This window comes from Ochotona curzoniae, unplaced genomic scaffold (genome assembly GCF_017591425.1).
Source record: "Ochotona curzoniae isolate NIBS_2020 unplaced genomic scaffold, NIBS_Ocur_1.0 scaffold_1852, whole genome shotgun sequence".
NCBI classification, from domain to species: domain Eukaryota; kingdom Metazoa; phylum Chordata; class Mammalia; order Lagomorpha; family Ochotonidae; genus Ochotona; species Ochotona curzoniae.
In genome coordinates, this window is record NW_024467087.1 from 37,148,318 (window position 1) to 37,170,534 (window position 22,217).

At 41.8% G+C, this 22,217-nt stretch overlaps 1 protein-coding gene across 1 annotated transcript in view; it reads left to right on the top strand.

Annotated features, from left to right (window-relative positions):
* SYTL4 (synaptotagmin like 4) overlaps positions 1-22,217 on the top strand; it is a 52,710-nt gene that overhangs the window by 24,951 nt on the left and 5,542 nt on the right. The window contains exons 2-14 of the mRNA XM_040999886.1: positions 2,157-2,320; positions 2,571-2,786; positions 2,921-3,030; positions 3,274-3,376; positions 12,437-12,538; positions 13,332-13,407; positions 13,747-13,837; positions 13,954-14,057; positions 15,628-15,720; positions 16,649-16,827; positions 17,088-17,190; positions 17,678-17,839; positions 21,204-21,312. Of these exons, the coding sequence (XP_040855820.1) occupies positions 2,211-2,320; positions 2,571-2,786; positions 2,921-3,030; positions 3,274-3,376; positions 12,437-12,538; positions 13,332-13,407; positions 13,747-13,837; positions 13,954-14,057; positions 15,628-15,720; positions 16,649-16,827; positions 17,088-17,190; positions 17,678-17,839; positions 21,204-21,312 (1,558 nt within the window). The 5' untranslated portion in view covers positions 2,157-2,210. The remainder of the gene's footprint in view (positions 1-2,156; positions 2,321-2,570; positions 2,787-2,920; positions 3,031-3,273; positions 3,377-12,436; positions 12,539-13,331; positions 13,408-13,746; positions 13,838-13,953; positions 14,058-15,627; positions 15,721-16,648; positions 16,828-17,087; positions 17,191-17,677; positions 17,840-21,203; positions 21,313-22,217) is intronic.

Consider the following 22,217-nt stretch of genomic DNA (forward strand, 5'->3'; position numbering starts at 1 on the left):
GCAAGTAGATGTTTAACATGCTGCACCATAGGGCTGGCCCCTGATTGTTCAATGTTTTATGGCTGTCCTGGTCATGACTCTGCCGGAATGGAGTCAGTGTGACATCAGCTCTGGAATCAGATTGCTTAGATTACAATCCCAGAAACTTAGTGTACTTGTTGTTTTTTCTTATCCTCATCAATACAATGATGATAGTAATTGTTACTCACCCTCAGTTTGGGAAAAATTAAGTTAATTATCTCATATTTGTAGGGCACTTACCAGAATGCAGTAAATTCTTGATATGTGAAATTGCTGTGGTATAGATATTTATGATGATCACCAATATTGGGAGCATATGTGATAGTATGTGCTAGATAATCTATTAGTTCAGAGATGCAGAAACATGTTGAAAAAGTCCTGTGTCCATAGAGAGTATATGAGAGTACTTCAGAAAGTTCATGTAAAATGCAATTAATATACAAGTTCATTTTATGAAAAAAAATGAGATCCATGCATTGTTTTCAGTAATATGCATTTTTCATGAACTTTTGCAGAACTCTGATATGTTTTCCTTGTGGATAAGAACTAAAAAGCTTTCCTGAAGATGATCCAAGGACCTTTGAAAGATGCTTGCTTTCTCTACTTTCTCTTAGTTTAGTAAAGCCAAGGAAATAGGAAAACATTCAAGTTTCAAGAACCTGTATAGCTTTGCTATACTCTTTATGCTCTTAGACGTCTTTCTGGTAATTAATAAAATAGAAATAAAGTGAAAGAGGATTTTAGTTTTAAGGTAAGAACAAGGAAAGTAAGTACAATCCTCATTTTCTTTTTCATGTTGCCTAAGCTGGTCCCTTTGACTTCAATGACTACCAAATCTCTATTTTCTCTCTTTGTTTTAGAGTTATTTGAAAAGCAAGGTGATATCTGATACTGGTTCAGTTCAAAGCCAGTAGCCTGGAACTCTATCTAGGCCTCCAAGTACTTAGGCAATCTTTTGCTGCTTTCCCAGGCACATTAGCAGGGTGTTGAATCATAAGTGGAGCAGCTAGACTCAAAATTTGCACTCATATGGGATGCCAGGATTGCAGGTGGTAGCTAAATTTATTGTGTCAGGAACTATATATTTTTAAAATTTATTTTATTTTTTTATTGAAAAGTCAGAAATACAAAGAGAAGGAGAGACAGAGAGGAAGATTTTCCATCTGTTGATTCACTCCCCAAATGGCCACAATGGCCAAAACAGCCAATCCAAAGCCAGGAGACCGGAGCCTCCTCTGGGTCTCCCACGCGGGTGCAGGGTCCTAAGGCTTTGGGCCATCCTCGACTGCTTTCCCAGGGCACAAGTAGGGAGCTGGATGGGAAGCAGGGGCCACCAGGGTTAGAACCAGCATCCATATGTGATCCTAGCATTTGCAAGGCAAGGATTTTAGCCACTAGACTACCACACTCGGCCCCAGGAACTGTATCTTAATGAGCTCTGTTTTCAAAATACTTTGCACAATGCCTGTCCTAGTGGGGCATGACAGATGTTTATGAAATGGGACAGACCTTCAGGTAGTGATAGTACAGTAAGAGCTTACTTTCTTTACTTTCTCTTAGTTTAGTAAAGTGGAGGAAATAGGATTTACTATTTGATGTAGTAAGGATGTATTTGATGTAGTAGGATTACTGTTTGATGTAGTGGGTGGCGTAAGTGTTTGAAGTATAGCAGGAAACTTGCTGAATCCTGGGAACATGGAAACTGGTCATGAAGAAAAATGGGTATAAATTGCCAACAGTCCTTTTGTGCTTTTTTCCTCTCTTTCAGAAATCAAATATCTCATTATTTGGGTTAAGAGACTTGGGAGTTGAACAAACTTTAAGAACTAAATATTGTATGATTGAGGATGCATTTTGTGAAGGGGAAATTTGAGTCAGTAATTCTATACTCTTTCCTGAATAATATGGTTATGCTGAAAGACCCAATTCTCTTCTAGAGTAATGAACAGCTTTTTCTTCTTTTAAAAGAAAGACCTTCTAATTTTCAGGGCATGAGTCAGGTGAAGTAGGAGTGGTAAATACATCCATACTTGTTGTTTGTCTCTTTAGCCTGTTGTCCCCTGAAAGATTTTTAGGACTGTGACTCTGGTCTGGTGCAAGCCATTTTTGTGAAATTAGTTCTTCTCTCATTGAAGGCAACTCAGTACTATCCTTGTCTGGTTATTTTGAAGAAAAAAAAACCAGAAATCATGTCGGAGATGCTTGATCTGTCTTTTCTGTCGGAGATGGAAAGGGATTTGATCCTTGATGTTCTACAACGAGACGAGGAGCTCCGAAAAGCAGATGAGAAAAGGATTAGGTAAGAGTCTCAGAAAAAGCATGTGGGGGGGGGGGATCCCAGTGATGTTTGGATTTTGCTTTATGCCACCCATCTGACTCTCAGAAATTATATACACAACACTAACAATTCTTTATTGGGTCAAGTTGGGGCCCAGAGTTTGTTGCCTTAATAGAACTGAATGGCTTTACTGTGTTTACTCCTCAAGCCCTATCCAGACAACCTGTGCAGATCTTGAATCTAGATGTGCTTCTCTTTTGGATCTTGGCAGGCGACTGAAGAATGAGTTGCTGGAAATAAAAAGGAAGGGAGCCAAGAGAGGCAGCCAACACTACAGTGATAGGACCTGTGCTCGTTGCCAGGAGAGCCTGGGACGTTTTATTCCCAAGACCAATACTTGTCGGGGTTGTAATCATCTGGTGTGTCGGGACTGCCGTGTCCATGAGAGCAATGGAACCTGGAGGTGCAAGGTGTGCGCCAAGGAAATGTAAGTGTCACTTATGGCTGAAGAGATAGGGCATGATACCCTGGGCTGTGATGAGAATTTCTTCTCTTGGCCTCTGTTGATAGATGATAAGAGCCATTCTTTATCCATCTACTGTTTTCTTTTATCTCCCCTAGAGAGCTGAAGAAAGCAACTGGAGACTGGTTTTATGACCAGAAAGTGAATCGTTTTGCTTACCGCACAGGCAGTGAGATAATCAGGATGTCTCTGCGCCGCAAACCTGCAGGTACTGACCTCGTCTAAAGATGCTTCCTGGCAGGAATTATCCATGGTGCTGGAGCCTTTGGAGTAGAATCCTAGTGGATACTGTCTGGGGATGCCGTAACTGTATGGGCTCAGTGGTTCGAGGTGGAAGGGGTGTGAAGGATTGTATGCACATGTGTAGTGTGTCCTGGGACAAGTTTGGACAATTGTTTCCAGTCGCTGGCTTCATCACCACCACCCTGACATGCTTTTGTTTGTGTTGAAGTGAATAAAAGAGAGACGGTGGAGCAACCCCTCATTCATCAGCCTCAAATGGGCAACGTCTGGCCTGGGAGAAAGATCATTCAGGAGCAGCACAAGGAGCGCAGGTAAGAGCCAACTGTTTCAAGCAGATGCTGCCGCATCCTTTTAATTTTCTTCTTATTATTTTAAGTCTTCTGTTTTTAAAATGATAGATGCGTATTAAAGAAAAAAGTGAAAAGTACAAAAAAGAGTAAATAAAGAGGAAAAACATCATTCCAAACACCACTGCCCATATGTAGGCTGTAACAATGTTAACATTTTAAAATATACTTTGTTTTTTTAATAAGAGTAATTTAAGATGAATCAAAATGCCGCATACTCATTATTAAAACTTTGACCAATATAGGAACAAAGGGGGAAAAAAGCAAAAAATTACTCAATTTCCTGCTATCCAAGGTCTCACATGATATGAAAATCATTTCATATATCTGATGTGTGTATAAGTAGAGAAATGACTGAGTGAATAGACTGAAAACTTTTAAAATTTGATCATAATACAATAAAATTATTCTGTTACATTTTATTAGAATTTGAGGAAGCACTCAAAAGTAGACGAATTGATAATCTTCAGAGAAATGTTTCTTTACTGTAAAAGATATTAGCTATTTAACATCCCTGTAAACATAATAAAAATCTTAAGAAAACTGTTGAGTAGTTATTTTTAGGGCTTTTTCTGGTGTCAGCATTATTGAGATGCAATTCATGCATTATAGAATTCAACCATTTATGATGTAAAGTGTAATGAATTTTATTGTATTCACAGTTGTATGATTATCACCTCTCTTGATTTTAGAACATTTTCATCACCTTAAAAAGAAGCCCTATGCCCTTTGGCAATCATTTTTTTACAGCCCCCATACCTTTTCACAGCCCTAAGCAATCACTCATCTACTTAACTATTATCAAAAAGTTTATGAAAATGCATTCTGAACTTCTTGCACCAAAATAAGCTTATCTTTTTATTCCATTATTTTGTGGAATTAAGTTGAAGTACTCTTATATTTTTCCTAAATTATTTCACATAAAAACCAGACATGCAACATGTGCTCCCCTGTGACTCTATCTCCCACATGGGAGGCAGTGACCCAAGCACTTAGAATATCATCCACTACCTTCCCAGGCACGTTAGGGGGCTGAATCAGAATTGGAGCAGTTGGGGATTCCAAACAGCACACTAACATGGGATGCCAGCATCTCAGACTGTGACTTGATTTGCTGTTCTATACCAGCCACTACATTCCTTGTTCTTGTCAAATAATATTCTGCTGTGTGTGTATGTGATATTCATCTGTTCGTGAATATTTGACTTATTTCTACCTTTTATCTATTAAGGTTAATGCTATTATGAATATTTGTCATAAGTTTTGTACAGATACATATTTTTATTTCTGTTAGCACCTGAGAGTAGAGTTAGTGGTTAGTCATTTATTACCATTATTATTTCTTAAACTGATTATTTTTAAAAGTTTATTTTTAATTGAAATGCAGAAAAACATACCCAAACATACTCACATGTGTATGCACAAATATAATTTTCCATCTGCTGGCTCATTTCCTAAATGCCTGCAACATCTTGGCTGAACTGAGCCAGGCTGAAGTTAGGAGCCAGGAACTCCATGTGGGTATCCTTTATGGGTGGCCACCAGCTTCTGCCCCCAGGGTGTGCATTAGCAGGAAGCTGGATCGGAAGCATATCTATCTCAGGCACTTTGATATGGGGTACTGGTGTCCTAAGTGGAAGATTAACCCTCTATGCTGTAATATGCTGTAATGGTTGCGGCAGTTTGTCATTTTTAAACTCTGTTTCATTATTAAGCATTATTGGAGCATTGTGCTGTGAAAAAGGAAGTGGGTAGCTTTTTATACTTTACTTCAGTCCTTTCTTCCTATTCCTAATATTTGTTACTCAAATTTTTATAAAGGTTCATCACATTTATATTCTGTTATGCAACCATCACCTTTTTTTTATCTGTGTAGCTTTAGTTTCATGTTTGAAAGAATTATACATTTACAGCCAGAGCTTGTACCATTGCTTTACTACTCCTGAATCCTTCGCTTTGATTTATTTCTTTTGTGTGATTTTCACCACTGACAAGTTCTTTCAAGAAGAACTTGAAATATGTTTCACATTCTTTCATTCTATGAACTTCTGCCAAGTACCTTTATACTTGAACAGTGTCTTGGCTAGATATTATATTTCTGGGTCACGTTTTCTTTCAGAATGTTTTAGACATTGCTTCATTGTGTTCTGTCACTGAATGTAACTGTGAATAAGTCTGAGGCCAACTTGACTCTTGTTTTCTCCATGATAGGTAATTTTGAGTGTGTGTGTGTGTGTGTGTGTGTGTGTGTGTGTGTGTGTGTGTGTGTTTAAGAGAGAGAGAGAATTTGCCTGAAAATTTTCTTTTTCTTGAAGTTTAGTAACTTAGCAAGGCTCAACGCAGTCTTTATTAACCTCATTAGTTCTTTCCTTATTTGCCATAAGACTTTCCTGTATCATTGTGATCCAAGTGCATCGTTGTGTCAACTCTGGGTGAATCCTTACACTCATATCCATGTCCTAGAAGATGACATATGCCCTGGAAATCTTTGTGTTTCTTGGGGTTCTGCAGTGACACCTGGAGTTACAAATCTTGGGTGTTTTGTTTTTTTTTAGCTTACTCCAGGATTGCCCACTCAATTGATACATTGCCTTGTTTGAAGAAATCGTGAATGATGTATGCTAAGGCAAATCTTCTGTTTTCTTAGCATGGATTTCTGAACTTTATGATTTGAGGATTTATTCCTTGCCTCATCAGTTACTGCTGGTGAATATTTTGCATTGTGTGTGTGTGTGTGTGTGTGTGTGTGTGTGTGTGTGTGTGTGTGTAGTTTCCCCCATAATTTTCCCTTAACCAAAGGGAAATGATTTTTTTTTTTAAATTTAATTATTTATTTGAAAGTCAGAGATGTGGGCTAGAGGAGAGAGACAGACAGACAAACAGGCAGACAATCTTTTATCTGTTGGTTCACTCCCCAGAGGCAACAAAAGCTGTAGCTGGTCTGGTACTTGAGGCCATGAACTTTTTCTGAATCTCCCACGTAGGTGCTGGGACCCAAGAACTCGGGCCATTTTCACTGCTTTCTCAAGCACTATGATAGGAGCTAGATCAGAAGTAGAGCAGCCAGGACTCAAACCAGCACTCATATGGATGATAGCAATACAGGTGTTTGGCTTATCTATTATGCTGCAATGCTGGCCCCGGAAAATAATCTTATCATGTTTCATGTGATTGTTGAAAACAATACAGAACTATATAAAATCCTCTATTAATGTCATTGCTTCTACCTTTGACAATTATCGTTAATCATTAATAATCTTGACATTTGGACCACCAAGGTAGTATTCACATGAGATGGATTCCTCAAATTTTAAATTTTATGTTTAAACATGGATGACGCTATATATGTGTTAAGTGAAAATGTAGTGATATTGGAGTGGTTATTTTGCACAGAGGTGAAGATACCCAATATTGGAGTGTCTCGGTTCAAGTCCTGGCTCTACTCCTAATTCCAGCTTTATATTAATATGCACTCTGAGAGGCAGCAGTGAATGGCACAAGTATTTAGATCCCTGTCATCAACATGGAGATACAAACTGAGTTCCTGGTTCCTGACTTCAGCCTGGCTGAGCCCTAGCTGTTGCAGACATTTGAGGAGTAAACCGGCATAGCGGAGATTATTCCTCACCAAATAAATAGATGAGCACATATTTTTTAAATGACTTTCCTGGGTATGCTATTTTAAAAAGAAACATTAATTGGTGAGACATTATGACACAGCAGATTAAACCACCACTTATGACACCTGCATTCCATATCAGAATGTCTGGGATCCAGACACTCCACTTCCAATCCAATTTCTTGCTAATGTACCCCCTGGGAGTCAGCAGATGATGGCTCAAATACTAGGATTCATGCCACTCAGATGGATGACCCAGTCTTCTGGTTCCTGACTTCAGCTTGGTCCAATCCTGGTTGTTATGAGTATGTAGGGGAAAGCGTCTCTCTCTCTCTCTCTTTCTCTCTTCCCTGTCATTCTCTCCTTTAAATAAAAACTTGATAAGACTTAAAAAGTCTCAATGATTGATTTGGATAACCCCATAGAGAATGGGCAGAAGGCTTTAATGGACATTTCACTGAAGACAATATGCAGATGTCAAACAAGCACATGAAAAGATATTTAGTGTCACTTATCATTATGTAAGTGCAAAGTAAAAACTCACAATAATATACTACTACATGCCCATTAGAATTGCTAAAATGAAAACAATTGACTTTATCAAGTGTTGGTGGGGATTTAAAACAAGATTTCTCAAACATTGCTGCTAGTGATATACAGTGATGTAGCCACTTTAAAATAACCAATTCAGTAGTATCTTGAAATGTGCAGTGCAAATGTACCTTATGATTCAGCCATGCTATTTCTAGAGGTGTGCAAGTATATGTCTATACAGTCAGACTGGTTGCCCACTGCATCTTTGTTTTTAACAGCCTAAAACTGAAAGGAAGCCAAATGTCTACCAACAGAGGAAGGGACTCTGGTTTGTTTATACAATGGAAAACCATTCAGCAACGGGGAATAATGAATTGTGGATACATGTCACAACATCCAAGAATCTTGAAATAATCACTCTGAGTGAAAGAAACTAATTTAAAAAGAGTGTTATTCTATTTATATAAAATTTAAGAAAATGAACAGCACTGGCCTGGGGATGGGCTAGAGAGAAATGTACAGGATTTTTGTTGTAAATTATTTATTTAACTTGAAAGTCAGAGTTCTATATATAGAGAGAGAGATGGGGAGAGAGATTTTCCATCTGCTGGTTCACTCCCCAAGTGGCCACAAAGGCCAGCATTGAGCTGATCAGAAGCCAGGAGCCAGAATCCTCTTCCAGGTCTCCCATGTGGGTGCAGAGTCCTAAGGTTTCTGGCCATCCTCTCTGCTGCTTTCTGAAGCTATAGCAGGGAGCTAGATTGGGATCCTGACTTGAACCAGGGTCCATAAGGGATGCTGGCAGCGTAGGCAGAGGATTAGTGTATTATGTCACTGTCCTAGCCTAAGATGTAGGGATTTTTAGAGGGGCATAAAGAAACTCTGGGGAATGATGGGCTCATTAACTTAATTGTGGTGATTGGTATCAGTTACTGCTCAAAATATGAGAGAAACAAATTTGGGGAAACTACAACGTGACTATATTGCTGTGTTAGCACCAAGGATGTACTCTTTAGTTTTGCTATCTGTATAGTGTTTCATTATATATATATAAACTGTGATTTTGTGCACACGGCTCTGTGTGCGTGACTCATCTGTTCCAGGTGATGAGGCCCCCTTTTTGTCCTTTGTGGATAAGAATGGATTTTATTTGCTGAACCTGATTAACACATCTGACATTGTGAGTCAGAATGTATTTTCTAAAGCCCACTGCTTCTGGCAGTCTGTGACCACTTGTCTCATTGGTCACGGAGGACTCTTATTTATCCTAAACATGGAAACAGATTAGGTGCCCATAAATGATCCTTTCCATAAAATTATGGAGCCTCAGAGATAATCTAATTCAACCCCTTTATTTTCACAGGAAAGAAAGCAGGGTAAGTGATTTACCTGAGATCATACAGATAGTCAGAGCCCAGGACTCCCGTATCTTAGTCTCTTTTTTATTGCACAGATGTCAAATAATTGCTTTTTTTGCCCAAGGGTTGTTTGTATCATCTCTGGATCAGGACATATTAATCTTTAGGAAAAGATACAAGCATAAAACACTCTTCATGAGCCATTGTAAAATCACGTCTTTAGAAAAATGGTTCCACTTGTGGTTTACTTTTCTTTGTATCAAAGAGGAAAATAGAATGAATATGAAGTTTAAAAAATGCATATCGAAATTAAACTGTTTGCTGTGCCTTACGTTATAAAGCTAATACATCTCTCAAGGGAACACTTACTGTTTCACTTCTTAAATACTCTAGGCTTCCACCCCTTCTGTCTGTTTTCACAGAACTATTTCATACATCATGTGACACTTGGAAAGTTTGCTCTCTACTGGCTAGGACACTATAGATTTTGGTTACCTCTTCCTTTGTTCATTTATTAACTTGTTGGTTTGTTTGAAGAATATCTGTGAGTGCCAACTTTGTGTCGGGCACTGTTTTCAGTTCTGGGATACATTGATGAATACACAAAGATTACTTGCTTGTGGAACTTAGATTTGGGGAATGGGGAACAGAGAAAATAATTAAGTGAACATGTCCTATCAGATGTTGACAAGTGGTATGGAAAAAATTAAGTAGGCTAAAGGGATAGGGAGTGCCAGGAATGCATGTGTGTACATATAGTGTTTTCTTTAGGATAGCCAGGCCAGTTCTTAATAATAAGGTGACATTTGAGCAAAGACATGAAGCAAATAAGAGAACAAGCCCTAAGGGTATCCAGGGGAAGATCATTGTGAGCAGAGGAAGCAGCTGATTTACATAGAGTGTGTGCTTGGTACTTAGGAGTAACTGAACTGAGTGACCAAGGGGGTGGGGCCTGCATGGAATTAGAGCAGCACAAAGATGGTGTGAGAGCATGCAAGACTTTGTTGGCACTGTAAGGACTGTTTTGTACCCTGAGTGGGAGGGATGACTCTGAACAACATTATCTTATTTTTCCTCTTTTAAAAGAAATGAGGTAAAAGTCACATAATACAAAATCATCATTTCAAAAAATTAAACTGTACAGTTTGGGGACTTTTAGTGCTCTCAGAAGGTTGTACATCCATCACTGTAAATTTAAAACATTTTCACCCTCAAAAGAAACCTTAAACCCATTAAGCAATCAGTTCCAATTTCCCCACCCCCAAAACCTTCTTTCTTCTTTGGTATATCTGTTATTCAGGACATGCCATAGCAATGGAGTCAGATAAAATGTGGCATTTGTGACTGGCTTCCCGCCCCCCCCCCCCATTTAGAATGCTGTTTTCAAGATTCATGCATGTTGTGGTGCAAATCAGAGCTTCATTCCCCCATCCGGACAGATAATATCCCATTCTATGTATATACACATACATACTACGCTTTGTTTGTCTAGTCATTCATTGATAGATATTTGAGTTGCTTATACTTTGTGGCTATTATGAATAATGCTGCTGTGAACATTCATATAAAAATCTTAATGTAAACATGTGCTGGCTATATATACCTGGAAATGAAATTGCTAGCTCCCATGTCTGGCTGATATTTTGAAAGCTCCTTTTTGCTGTTATGAGACTATTTTAGAAACAAGGAAAGAAGGAACAAGAGTTGCTGTTAGATGATGGCGATCTGGGTTGGAGTAATGGCAATGCAGGGAATGGGAATTAATCAGATGGTAGATATACATGAAACTGTATTGCCAGGAGGATTTATGGACAGATGTAATTTGGAAAATAGAGAAAAAGGCATGGAGGAGAGGAGGGAGGTCAGGGTGGGAGAGGAAGAGGAGCCAAGGGTAGTTCTTGAGATGGCTGTCCTGAGAAATTTCTGAAACTTGCCAAGGCTGAAGGAAACACCAGTTTTGGGGAAAAATTAGAATTTAGATCTTAGGCTTTCTATATTTAAGATGTCCAACTGGAAATATTGAGTAAACCATTGGGAAACAAAGTTGTGGAGTTTGAATAAGAGATAAAGTTGAGTTATTAGTTTACAGAGGATATTTAAAGCCATGAGACTAGCTGAGATCATTTAGAGATTATTCTATATAGAGAAGTGAGGCAGCCCAAGAGAGAAGCTTGGACAGAGTCCAAAGATGTACCGATTGGGAGAAGGGAAACGAGAAACAAAGGAGACTGAGATGGGGCCGCCAGTGTGGTTGGAGGGGAAAACCATGGGCGTGTAATATCGTGGGAGCCAAGGGATATTACTTGAGACACTTAAGAACTCTTCCCCTCTTCTCTGCTGTTCTCACTAATTCTTTGGGGTAAGAGGCCCAGGAATTATGTTCTTCCCTTTATAGATGAGGACTGCTGTTTTGAATGCTCAGAGTCATCCTTCATTAAACTGAAAAAGATTTTGGTCCTCGGAATACTATCTTTAAGACAAGCTACTAATCCACAGATATGCTTAAGCCTCATTAAGATATTTACTTATTTGTTTGAAAATGTTACAGAGAAGGATAGATGCACAGAGATCACTGGTTCACCCCCAAATGCTGCAATGACTGGGACTGGGCCAGACCATACCCAGGAATCTGGAATGCCATCCAAATCTCCCACCCCCATCGTTAGTAGAGGTCCAAGTATTTTTTTTTTCAGCTTTCCCAGGCATATTAGCAGGGAGCTGGATGAAAAGTGGGATGCTGGGGTCACAGGTGCCAACCTAACCCCCTGCACCACAACTTTAGGTTTACACTAAGGGTATTAAATTAAGAATTTGCTCATCGAATCTTTGGATGTTTACTCCACACTAGTCTCTCTTCTTGGCATTGGGAACATAGCTGTGAACGTGACATGTGGTCACTAGCATTTTATAATTTAATCTAATGGAGAAGAAAGACATTAAACAGATCATTTAAATTACCGAACAAATTAAATTATTTGTATAAAAGAGATAGTCTAATAGTTACATATGTGATTACTGGTACTAAGAAATCAGGTGCTCTGGGAGTCACGTAGGAAGGTTACTCATCTAGACTCGGAATGAGAGTGTGCTCAGAGCAATGGGAGGGATTGACACATCGTGAAAGAGTTGAAGTAGACTGAGGCAGGTGAAGAAGAGCAGCCATTATGAAAAGAACACCCCACACAAATAAAACATGGAAAGAGGGGGAGGTTGGGGATATTCAAGGGATCAAAACAACTTTATTTTTGTGTTATAGAAAATGTGGGGAGGAGTGGAGTAGAAGATAGGGTTGGAGAAGTGAACAGGGACAAATCCTAAGGATTGTTTGCCATGCAAATGGGTTTGAACTCCACCTCAATAGCAATGTGGAGCTCCTGGAGAGTTATAAAAGTGTACCCAGATTTATTTTAGAAAGATCACTTGAGGTCACATTGTGATTGGGCTAAAAGTAGCCCAGCGTAAAGGCAGGGGATCCAGCTTCCTTTAAGCACTGGCTCTTGGCTTTTATTTCAGTGTGCCATTTGAAGTACCAAAGCTGAAAAGTGGGAAGAGTGCCCTGGAAGCTGAGAGCGAAAGCCTGGATAGCTACACAGCTGACTCAGATAGCACTTCCAGGTGAGAGTCCTTGATTTCTCTCATCTCTGTTTCATCTCAGAGTTCCCATTTTGGTCTCCAGCCCCTGGATGCAACATTCCTTTGCTTCAGTTTTCCAGCTTTTTGTCCTCAGGAAGCCAAATGAAATCTATTCTCTAATCTCACTAGAAGTTTTTCTGCAGCACTTCTATGGATTTGGCTCTGGAGAGAGCTTCCTGAAATAATTTACCCGGGATGGAGCAGGTGTGTGGTTCAGTGAATAAGATACCCATATCCACATGAAATTGCCTGGATTCAATTCCCTGCATCAACTGCTGACTCTGGGTTTCTGCTAATGTGCACCTTGGGAGGCAGCAGTGATGGTTTGTGTATGTGGGTTGCTGCCATTGACATGAGAAAGTCAAACTGAGATCCTGGTTTCTCACTTTGGCCAGGCACAGCCTTGACTGTTGTGGAAATTTTAGGGGGAGGCAGATGAATCAACGGATGGGACATCTGTAATAAATTTTAAAAATTCCCCCAGGTTGCTGTACCCTGAAGGATTGTGCCTAGCCCAGTATCAGCTAGTGCTGTTTTCCCCCCGCCCCGCCCCTGGCCCTTTTTTTGTGGCATGAATGTGTCTGAGAAATGTTGCTTATTTGATCTTTTTGATCTTTTGCATGTTTTCAAAGGAGTGAGAAGTGAAGTGTACCTTCAGGATTTGGTTCCCACGATGACCCAAAGCTGGTGGCTCTTCTTCCATAGAGCTTTTGCCTCTGGGTAGAAGGGGAAGGGGAGGGTATAACTTACTTACAACTTCTGAATCTACCTCCAGGACGGACTCACTGGATAAATCTGGCCTTTTTCCAGAATGGAAGAAGATGTGTGTCCCCAAAACTCAAGTGGAAAAGGTAAGCTTCAGGTTATTTGCCTGCCTGCCTCCTTCCTTCATTCCTTTCCCTCCCTCCTTTCTCTTTCTTAGGCAAAATTTAAGTCAGAAAATTCAGGTTAAAAAATTTCAGTTCAGGTTCACTTGGAAATAGTTTTCTAAGAGTTTGATTGCAACCTAAGAGAGTAAATTTTTTTTTAATATTTCAGAGTGTTTAATCCTTCCGGTAAGTTTCTTATAGTTTAGCACAAGTCTGAGCCTTATCCCCCCTAGTCTCTCTCCTCCTTTACTCATTCCTTTCTCCTATGCCACTGTCCACCCAGTTGGCCTTTTCCATTCCCTTCCCCTTATTGCTTCCTAGGAAACTCAGCCTGGGGGTCAAAATGTGGTATCTATTGATGAGGGTGAAATGATATTCAAGAAGAACACCAGAAAAGTCCTCAGGCCTTCAGGTAGCTGCTTGCCCTTCATGTCCATTTGGGACAAAAGTTATGAGTACCTTTGATGTTAGCTTGGTATAAAGGATGGGAGCTCTCCTTTGATTTGGGTTTTTTGGTCTTCCACTCAGAATACACTAAGTCTGTGATTGATTTTCGCCCTGGAGATGTGGAGCATGAAAGTGGCTCCTTGGGGGACAGAAGCCAATCTGTGCCAGGCCTGAGTGAGGATGTGGTAAGTGCCCTTCATAGCATTTCCCTTGGTACCTATATGAAATCTGACTTATCAACAGGTGAATTCAGTACTGATATTCTGAAGCAACTTGTTTAATTCTTAGAAAAAGGCAACATTAATCTTAACTCCCCCAGACTAATTCAGTTCTATAGTTGTTTAAACGGGGGGGGGGGCGGGGGAGGAGATTGCTTGCTTTTCCTTTTGTCTCCTAATATATTGCTTGATATGTGAGAAGTACCTCAACAGTTCTTGGAAAGTGGGATTAAAAGAGGCTTGTGGGCACCAGAATGATGGTACACCATACCAGTCCCAGCTGCCCCACTTCTGTTCCAGCTCTCTGCTAATGCCTGATAAAAGCAGAGGAAGATTGCCCCAGTCCTTGGGACCCTGCACCCAAGTGGGAGACCTGGAAGGAGCTCCTGGCTTCCAGCTTCAGCTTAGCTCAGCCCTGGCCATTGTGGTCATTCTCTCCCTGTAAAATCTGCCTTTCAAATAAAAATAAATAAATCTTTTTAAAAAGATATTTGTTTTAGAGCAAAAATATTTAAAATCCCATTTTTCATATGCAATTTCCAAAAACTTTCTGAACATCTCTTGTAAGCATGGATTTCAAACTTTTGCACCAAAATAGATTCCTCTTTTAATTTCATTAAGAAATCTTTATTTATTTACTTATATTTATTTGAAAGGAACAGAGATAGAGATCTTCCACCTGCCAATTTATTTCCCAAAATACACACTACAGCTTGCGCTGGGCTAGGCTGAAACCAGGAGCCTGGAACTCGGGCTCTCTCACTTTGTTGGCAGGAAGCCAAGTACTTCCACCATTACCTGCTGTGTTCCAGGGCACCATTAACGAGAAGCTGGAATCACATAGCTGGGGCTCAAAGCCAGACACTCCGCTATGGGATGCAGGTTTCCCAAGCCCTGTCTTAGTCAACATGCCAAATTTTCCCCACTACATTAATTCCATTTGTTATGAACTGTTGTGTGGGTGAGGGCTCAAATAACAATTTCTTTTGTTGAAAATGTAAAGGTGCAGATAGGTTGGATGTCCTATTTGAAAAGTGGAGAGAGAGAGAGAAGGATGGAGAGAGAGAGAGAGATATCAAAATCTGCTGGCTTAATCCCTAGATGTCTGCAGTAGCCTTGGCTGGGCCAGGCTCAAGGCTGGAACTGGGAACTCATTCTGGGTTACCCATGTGGGTGGCAGGGTTTCAAGTGTTTGAGCCATCATTTTTTGCCTTTGAAGGTGTATATTAGCAGAAAAGTGAATTGGAATCTGAGAAACTAAAACTCAGACCCAGCACAGTGACATGGGATGTGGGTATCTCAAGTGGCATGTGAACCACTTGTACCAAATTCCCACCCCTATTTTATTCTTTTGAGCCAAGAGAACGAACAAAAGGGGGAAAGCTGGAAATGGAGAGATGGATAAAAGGGATATGTGTATACATAGCATGTGACACCTCCAAGTTCCGCAATGGTTACGGTGCCCACTAAAGCAGAGCCATTAGTCTTTGAATCTTTGTTTATTGTTAAAATTGATTCTGAATCTGCATCATTCCAGGAAGAGGAAGAAGAGGAGGAAGACATTGACCACCTGGTGAAGCTGCACCGCCAGAAACTGGCCAGGAGTAGCATGCAAAGTGGCTCATCCGTGGTAAGTTACCAAAGTCCTGTGCTTAGAGACATGTCGGGGCAAGAGGAAGCCAAGAAGAGCCCCTCTAGAGCGAATTTAGGACCTGAGACAACATCCTAGTCACTCTTTCCAGGTAAGTGAGGGACATCTATTTCTGTGCCATTGGGAAGGGCTCTGGTGAGGATCAATGACACCAGTTTAAGCTCATAAAGTTAAAGGGGCAGATACGAGCCAGAGGCTAGTTTTGTCATAAGTTCGCAGGTGGATATTTAGGGGAAATCGAGTCAGGTGCAGGGGCAATGGGTGTGTGTATGTGCTCACACACGGGAAGGGAGCATCGGGCTTATAGAACGGATGACTGCTGGTGAGCAAAGTGCCTTGCACTTCCGGTGGTGTTTTCGTCCCACCCCACTCCCAGCTATGGCCCAATCTCTTTATCTTATAGGTCTTTACATTGATGACTGAAAGAAATCTATGGATAATGAAGGCAGCTTGTTTCAGCCAGTAACTGAGCCTTTTTTGCTAACATTGTAGTATACAAAATGCTCATGGGAAATTTGCATTATGTTTTGACTTCATTTTCCCACAAATTATTTGAAGCCCTCTGATATGTAACATAATACAAATGGACTTAGCTGCATCTTAACTCTCCTGCTTGCCCACCTCCTGGTGTAGGTGAAAATGAACAATAAAATGTGTGTAATGAGGGGCGGGGGAAATGAGAACCTAAGGGCCATGGTGAACCGTGAGCTGATTTGGGACTATGGGCAATCGGGACTGTCTCCTGTGCTTTGGGTGCAGTACTGCTGGCCTTGCTGGCCCAGTATAGCAGATTCAAGGGCATCGGTTATGTTCAGTGACTCTGGCGTTCTGCTCAGGGAAGATGTGATGAGCGATGCAGGCAGCGAAGCAGGCTTTTCCCCGAGGTGTGTGGGTGCTTTCATTTCAGAGTACGATCGGCAGTATGATGAGCATCTATAGTGAAGCTGGTGACTTCGGCAACGTCTCCGTGACGGGCAAGATCGCTTTTTCCCTGAAGTATGAGCAGCGCACCCAGACTCTGCTTATCCATGTCAAGGAGTGCCAGCAGCTGGCCTACGCCGATGACGCCAAGAAGCGCTCTAACCCGTGAGTCCCTGTGAAGCCTGATCGAGGCTCTGAGATGAGAGGCGAGACTTTGGTATCTGTTGGGGCACCCTGGAGCAAGCTTCACATTTCCTGGGAGCACAGGGAAGTATGAAGAAGGGACCCAGGATTGGGGAAGAGCAAGTAGGGCAGGTCTCAGAGGGCTTGATGTGACCCCCTTTGGACATGGCATCTCACCCTGGTAAGTTTTTAAGAATGCACCGGGGAAAGGACAACAAATGCACTCGCTTGGATTTTTCCAGGTATGTGAAGACTTACCTGCTGCCTGACAAGTCCCGCCAAGGAAAAAGGAAAACCAGCATCAAGCGGGACACCATCAATCCGCTCTATGATGAATTCCTCAGGGTGAGTATGGAGCCCCCGAGAGTAGGAGAGCTCCCCTGTCTTGGCCCTGAGCTGCACCTGCGCTCTGCGCCCCGGCCGCTAGACATGGCTTTCAGCAGACAGCATCTGCATTTGAGAACTGCTCTGGGCATCTGCTCCCATCTGATCTCCCAGAGGAGAGAATGAAGGCGAACTCTTCCACATTCTTGTGAAGCTGGACATTGACGTGGCCACAAATCTCTCCTTAAAACGTCATGTGGCGTAAGGAGTCTCCTTGATGGTACTTTGGGGATTTACCATTGTACTCTCACTTATTTAAGGAAAAAATGAACTCAATCTCCAGGTCCTCTGATGGTAGGTTTCTTTCAGATGAGCTCAGTTGAGGTTTTGAGTGAGGAAACTCACAAGGGCTTAGGAACTACAATGTTTTGCTGTTCGGGTTTGGAATCACCGTTTCTGTGAAATGCACCTAACTAATCACCCTTGGCTTCCACTTTTGCCTTCACAGTATGAGATCCCAGAATCTCTCCTGGCCCAGAGGACCTTGCAGTTCTCGGTTTGGCACCATGGTCGTTTCGGAAGAAACACTTTCCTGGGAGAGGCAGAGATCCAGATGGATTCCTGGAAGGTTGATAAGAAACTGAATCATTGCCTCCCTTTGCATGGAAAGGTAGTCAGCTTTTTCACAACTTCTGCAGTGTGATCAGAGGTAGCATTATCTGCAGCGGCCTCTGCTGCTCAGTGATGGTAATGTCTTTGTGTGTATTTTTATGTGGAGTTCTAGCGCACCCTGCTGGTGTTTCTGAGTTTGACATCAGCTCTAGAGACACTTAAGCATGAATGGGAAAAGTGTGAAAGTGTGAAGTCTTCAGAAAAAGTGTGAAGTCTTGGTTTTGCTTTGAGAAACTCTTTCATATGTGCAACGAGCTTTGCCTCCTAGTCTTCCACAACCTGTTTTATAACTTGCTAACTTGCACCTCTTTTCCAAGGTAATCCGCGGGGGTCTATTCTAATCTATACTGCTTTTCCAAGCTAACCATGCTGCTGAGGCAGTGGGAAGTAAAGCAATTCATGGGGCTCCGTGGCTGTATTACTGGTTACACAGGCAGGGAAAATTTGACTTTGAACATGGTGGTGCCTCGGGTGAGAGTACAGCAGTGTGGCCTAGTCGTGCCTGGGATCCGAAAGCAGGCCTGCATTAAATCCTGGCTCTGCCACTTGCCCAGTAGGTGAGTCACCTAACTCATAAATAACTTAGGAAAGTCACCCCCAAACCTCTGGGGACCTCAGTTTCTTCATGCAGGAGATGGAGAAAACAGTGTTCCTCAGGATTATGTACAAAATGGCACTCAGAGCCTGGCACAGAGCAGACATTCAACAAGCCTGGTTGCGTTGAAAGTGCTACAACAGAACTCGGTCAGCAGCTTCTTAATGATCCGAACTGTACAATGGTCAAGTTTTTCTTTAAAGTGGTTTCCTAGTAGCATTTTCAATGTTTAAGACGATAATGTGACACATAGAATACTTTTGGAAAGATAGAACTCAGTACGGTGGGTGCTTCTAGGTAGGGCAACTGAAGTGGCAGGGTGGGTGATTGCCACATACACCACTTTGGAACTGAAGAATAAGAGGATATACATGCATATGGTTCAAAATGAAACCAATATATAGTGTTTTTTTTTTCCCAAAGGGAAGTAAGTTCCTTTCCTTGGAACTAGACATTTTGACACTGCGTGGATAGCTTAGAAGTCTTATATGAAGCAGCACAAGTAGATTTCAAACACATGAGCACACATAAGCATTTTTTTTTTTTGCACAAATAGGCTCACCTGAACCTTATTGTTTTTCTTGATTATTTAAATTTTCCAGTTTATCATGGGTATTCTTAGGTCATCACTTACAGATCTAGCACGTTTTCACTTTTCATAGCATTCTGCCATGTCCCTCTATTGTCATTTATTTGCCACTCCCTCACTAATTGGCCTTTAACTGCGTCCATGTTTATCTCCTTGTAAAATGCTGCTGTGGTATATCTGGGCCTTCTTTTGTGAATGGAACTTTCGGAGAGCTTCCTAGTAATGGAATTGCTGAATCAAAGGAAATGTATATCTAGTACCTTGCTGGCTGTTGGCCTTCAAAGAACAAAAACACTGGAAACCCCAAGAGCTGCGGCCAGCTAGCGTGACTCCCATTGATCGGCAGCTGTGTTAAACTGGGGGTATTTGTGCTTTGCAGGTCCTTTTCAGCCAGAATTCAAATGAGGTACTGAAACAAATATGCTAATGTCTAGCTAAAGCTAAACTGTTTCTTTTACGAATCTGCTCAAGTTCACAACCCAGAAGTTAATAAATCGTGTGAACTTTTATAAATGACAAAATACTATTTCCAACTTATTATCTATTTTAGCTAAAAGCGTTTGACTTTTTTTTTTCTTTGCCTTAGAAATACAATTGGCCCGTTTGGTTCTCACCCTCTGGGATCCACCTCTTGCTACTTTTGTATCTCTCCTCTATACTAAACCTTATGTCACCTGGGTATGTGGTGCTTGTCGCAGAACTATGGGGACTGTGCATTGCTAATGTAGGTGTGTCCAGTGGTAAGGGCCCAGGCCAATGAACACAGGCGGGTGAATGGGCACTTCTGCTACAGCCATGCACTGGCTGCCAAAGCATTAAGAACAGAGTCACAGCAGAAGGACCCAACAGAGGGAAAAGCAATTCTGCCTCTCAACATGAAAGATGACAGGGCACACACTGCTCACCCCAGATGCCCATCGTCTACTCTTGTGCTCATTATGCTAATATTTGTGGAGCACCTGCTATGTTCTAGATGCTTTGATAAATGTTCAGCAGACGAGGATGAACGCAACTGCACTTGGCTTATCCTCCTAGCACTTAGATTCTGGTGGTGAAGACAACAATTACTCAGACATAATGTGAGGAACTAACATGGAGAATTATGGCATTTTCGAATCCCTGTAAGAGGTCCACCTAGCCCTCAAATTGTTACAAGTCAGCCAGACAAAATATTGTTTTTCTTTAGAAACCATACACGTGATACATGCCATTCTCATTTTAAAAGCCACGGTTGCTGTTACAATAAAAGAAGAAGGGAAAGCCCTTTTTCCCTAGTCAGCTCTGTTCCCTAGTGAAAACAAGCACCAAATTAGCATCCGTCTAGGGTTTTCTGTGCAGTGCAGCACAATGGTGAAATCAGGTCCTGTCTGCATTTGAGTCGTCATCTTTCAGTTAGTCATTGTGTGATCTTGGACAAGTTACTTCATCTCTCTATTGCATAGTTTGTAAGATGGTGATAATAGTACCTATCTCAGAGGGGGTATCTCAGATACTGAACAGAAGGAGTCTTCTCAAGCATTTACCACAGTGTTTGGAGCATAGTGAGTGCTGAATAGGTGTGATGTTGACACCAACTCACATGCATACTTAGTCACGTAGATATGCCTAGATTTTTAGGTTAAGTGGGATGTCTTCTCTGCACACTGCTTTGTCTGATTAACAGAATGTCTTGGGTATCTTTCCATGCCAACACGTGGGGATCGCTTGCATTCTTGCTGACGACTGCCTGCCACATGCCTTACGAGGACGTTGAAATCACTCACATGACCCTTCTGATGTTGATTGGCTTTTAGGCTGCTTCCACTTTCTGGCGATTACTAACAGTGCTCATGGAAAGATCCTTCAGCACGGTGGCTGTCAGTCTTTTGTGAGTTGGGTGGCAACCTTGCTGGAAGACCCTTGAGTGTGTTTGGAATCCATCGACCCCAGAGCACCGGGCTAGTAGGGACTGCAGAGGACCCTTGGTTTTCTCTCTGCCAGTCTCCTCCTGGAGACACTGCCTGGCACGCATGCAGCAGCTATGGTTTGAGGACCCTGGATTGTATTTATTCACAAGGAGTAGGAACCTGTTTTGCCGGGAAGCTGTTCTCAGGGGTACTGTTTAAAATGCACTCAGGGAGTGACCACAACAGGGCCTGAGCAGCATCACTTGACAGGATGGGTCTCCCTGTGTTTCAGGTCAGTGCTGAGTCCCTGACTGGCTTGCCATCACACAAAGGCGAGTTGGTGGTTTCATTGAAATACATCCCAGCCTCCAAACTCCCTGTTGGAGGTGACCGGAAAAAGAGTGAGTTTTCTTCGGGGTCCTGGCTTTAGCTCTTGATCTTCTGCAATGGAGTCTATGCGAGGCTGCTGCTGACTCTGGGGTAGCAACTGGTGGAGAGACCAGATCGGGATGCTTCTTAGACCAGGGAAGAGTCTATGCTTCAAGGAATTCTTTCCTGTACTTTTCAACTAGAAGGCAATACCTTAGGGATGGCACTCCTTTCTCTCTGAAGACCATTGAATGGACAGGGTGTGGGTCCATCTATGGCAGGTTATGATGAGGACAGAAGAGAAATATGGGTGCTGCAAATCACAGTTGTAAGGGGTGGTCAAGTCAAATAGAATGAGTAGGGGCTGGCAGGCCAGAGACGAGTAACTCAGCATGGTAGGGCTGTGCTAGTGAGTGTAGCTGGGTAGGTGATGCACGAGATGAAGCTTTGTTACTTGCTCTGTTTTGAGCATCTGAACTGAACAAGAAAGGCAATCATGTGCTACAGGGACGTAGATACGTGGGGTTATGAATTCTGCCCAATTTTTTTGGCAGAGCTTCGGAGAAGAAATCATGTTCAAACTGGATGTGAGGGTATCACTAGAAGGATGTGGAGAGAGGAGTCTTTCCAGAAGAAAGGATCACACATGCTGACACTTTAGCAGGCCTGGGGGATGTGGGAGCATGAGGGACTGACCCCTTGTTTCAGTGGTTTGCAGTTTTGCACATACATGGCAGGGGGCTGCACTTGGAGCTTAGGTCAGGGATCAATTGACAGGGGCCTGGGTGCAGTACTAAGAAGTTTAACTTGGTTCTTTGGCCACATAAAGGTAGAGCTCTTCAAAAATAGACTTTTAGCCTGGTCTAATGACTTCAGGCATCAATGGGATCCATAAAGAAGGGTGTGTGGGATGACTAGAGAAGTTATAGAACCATGG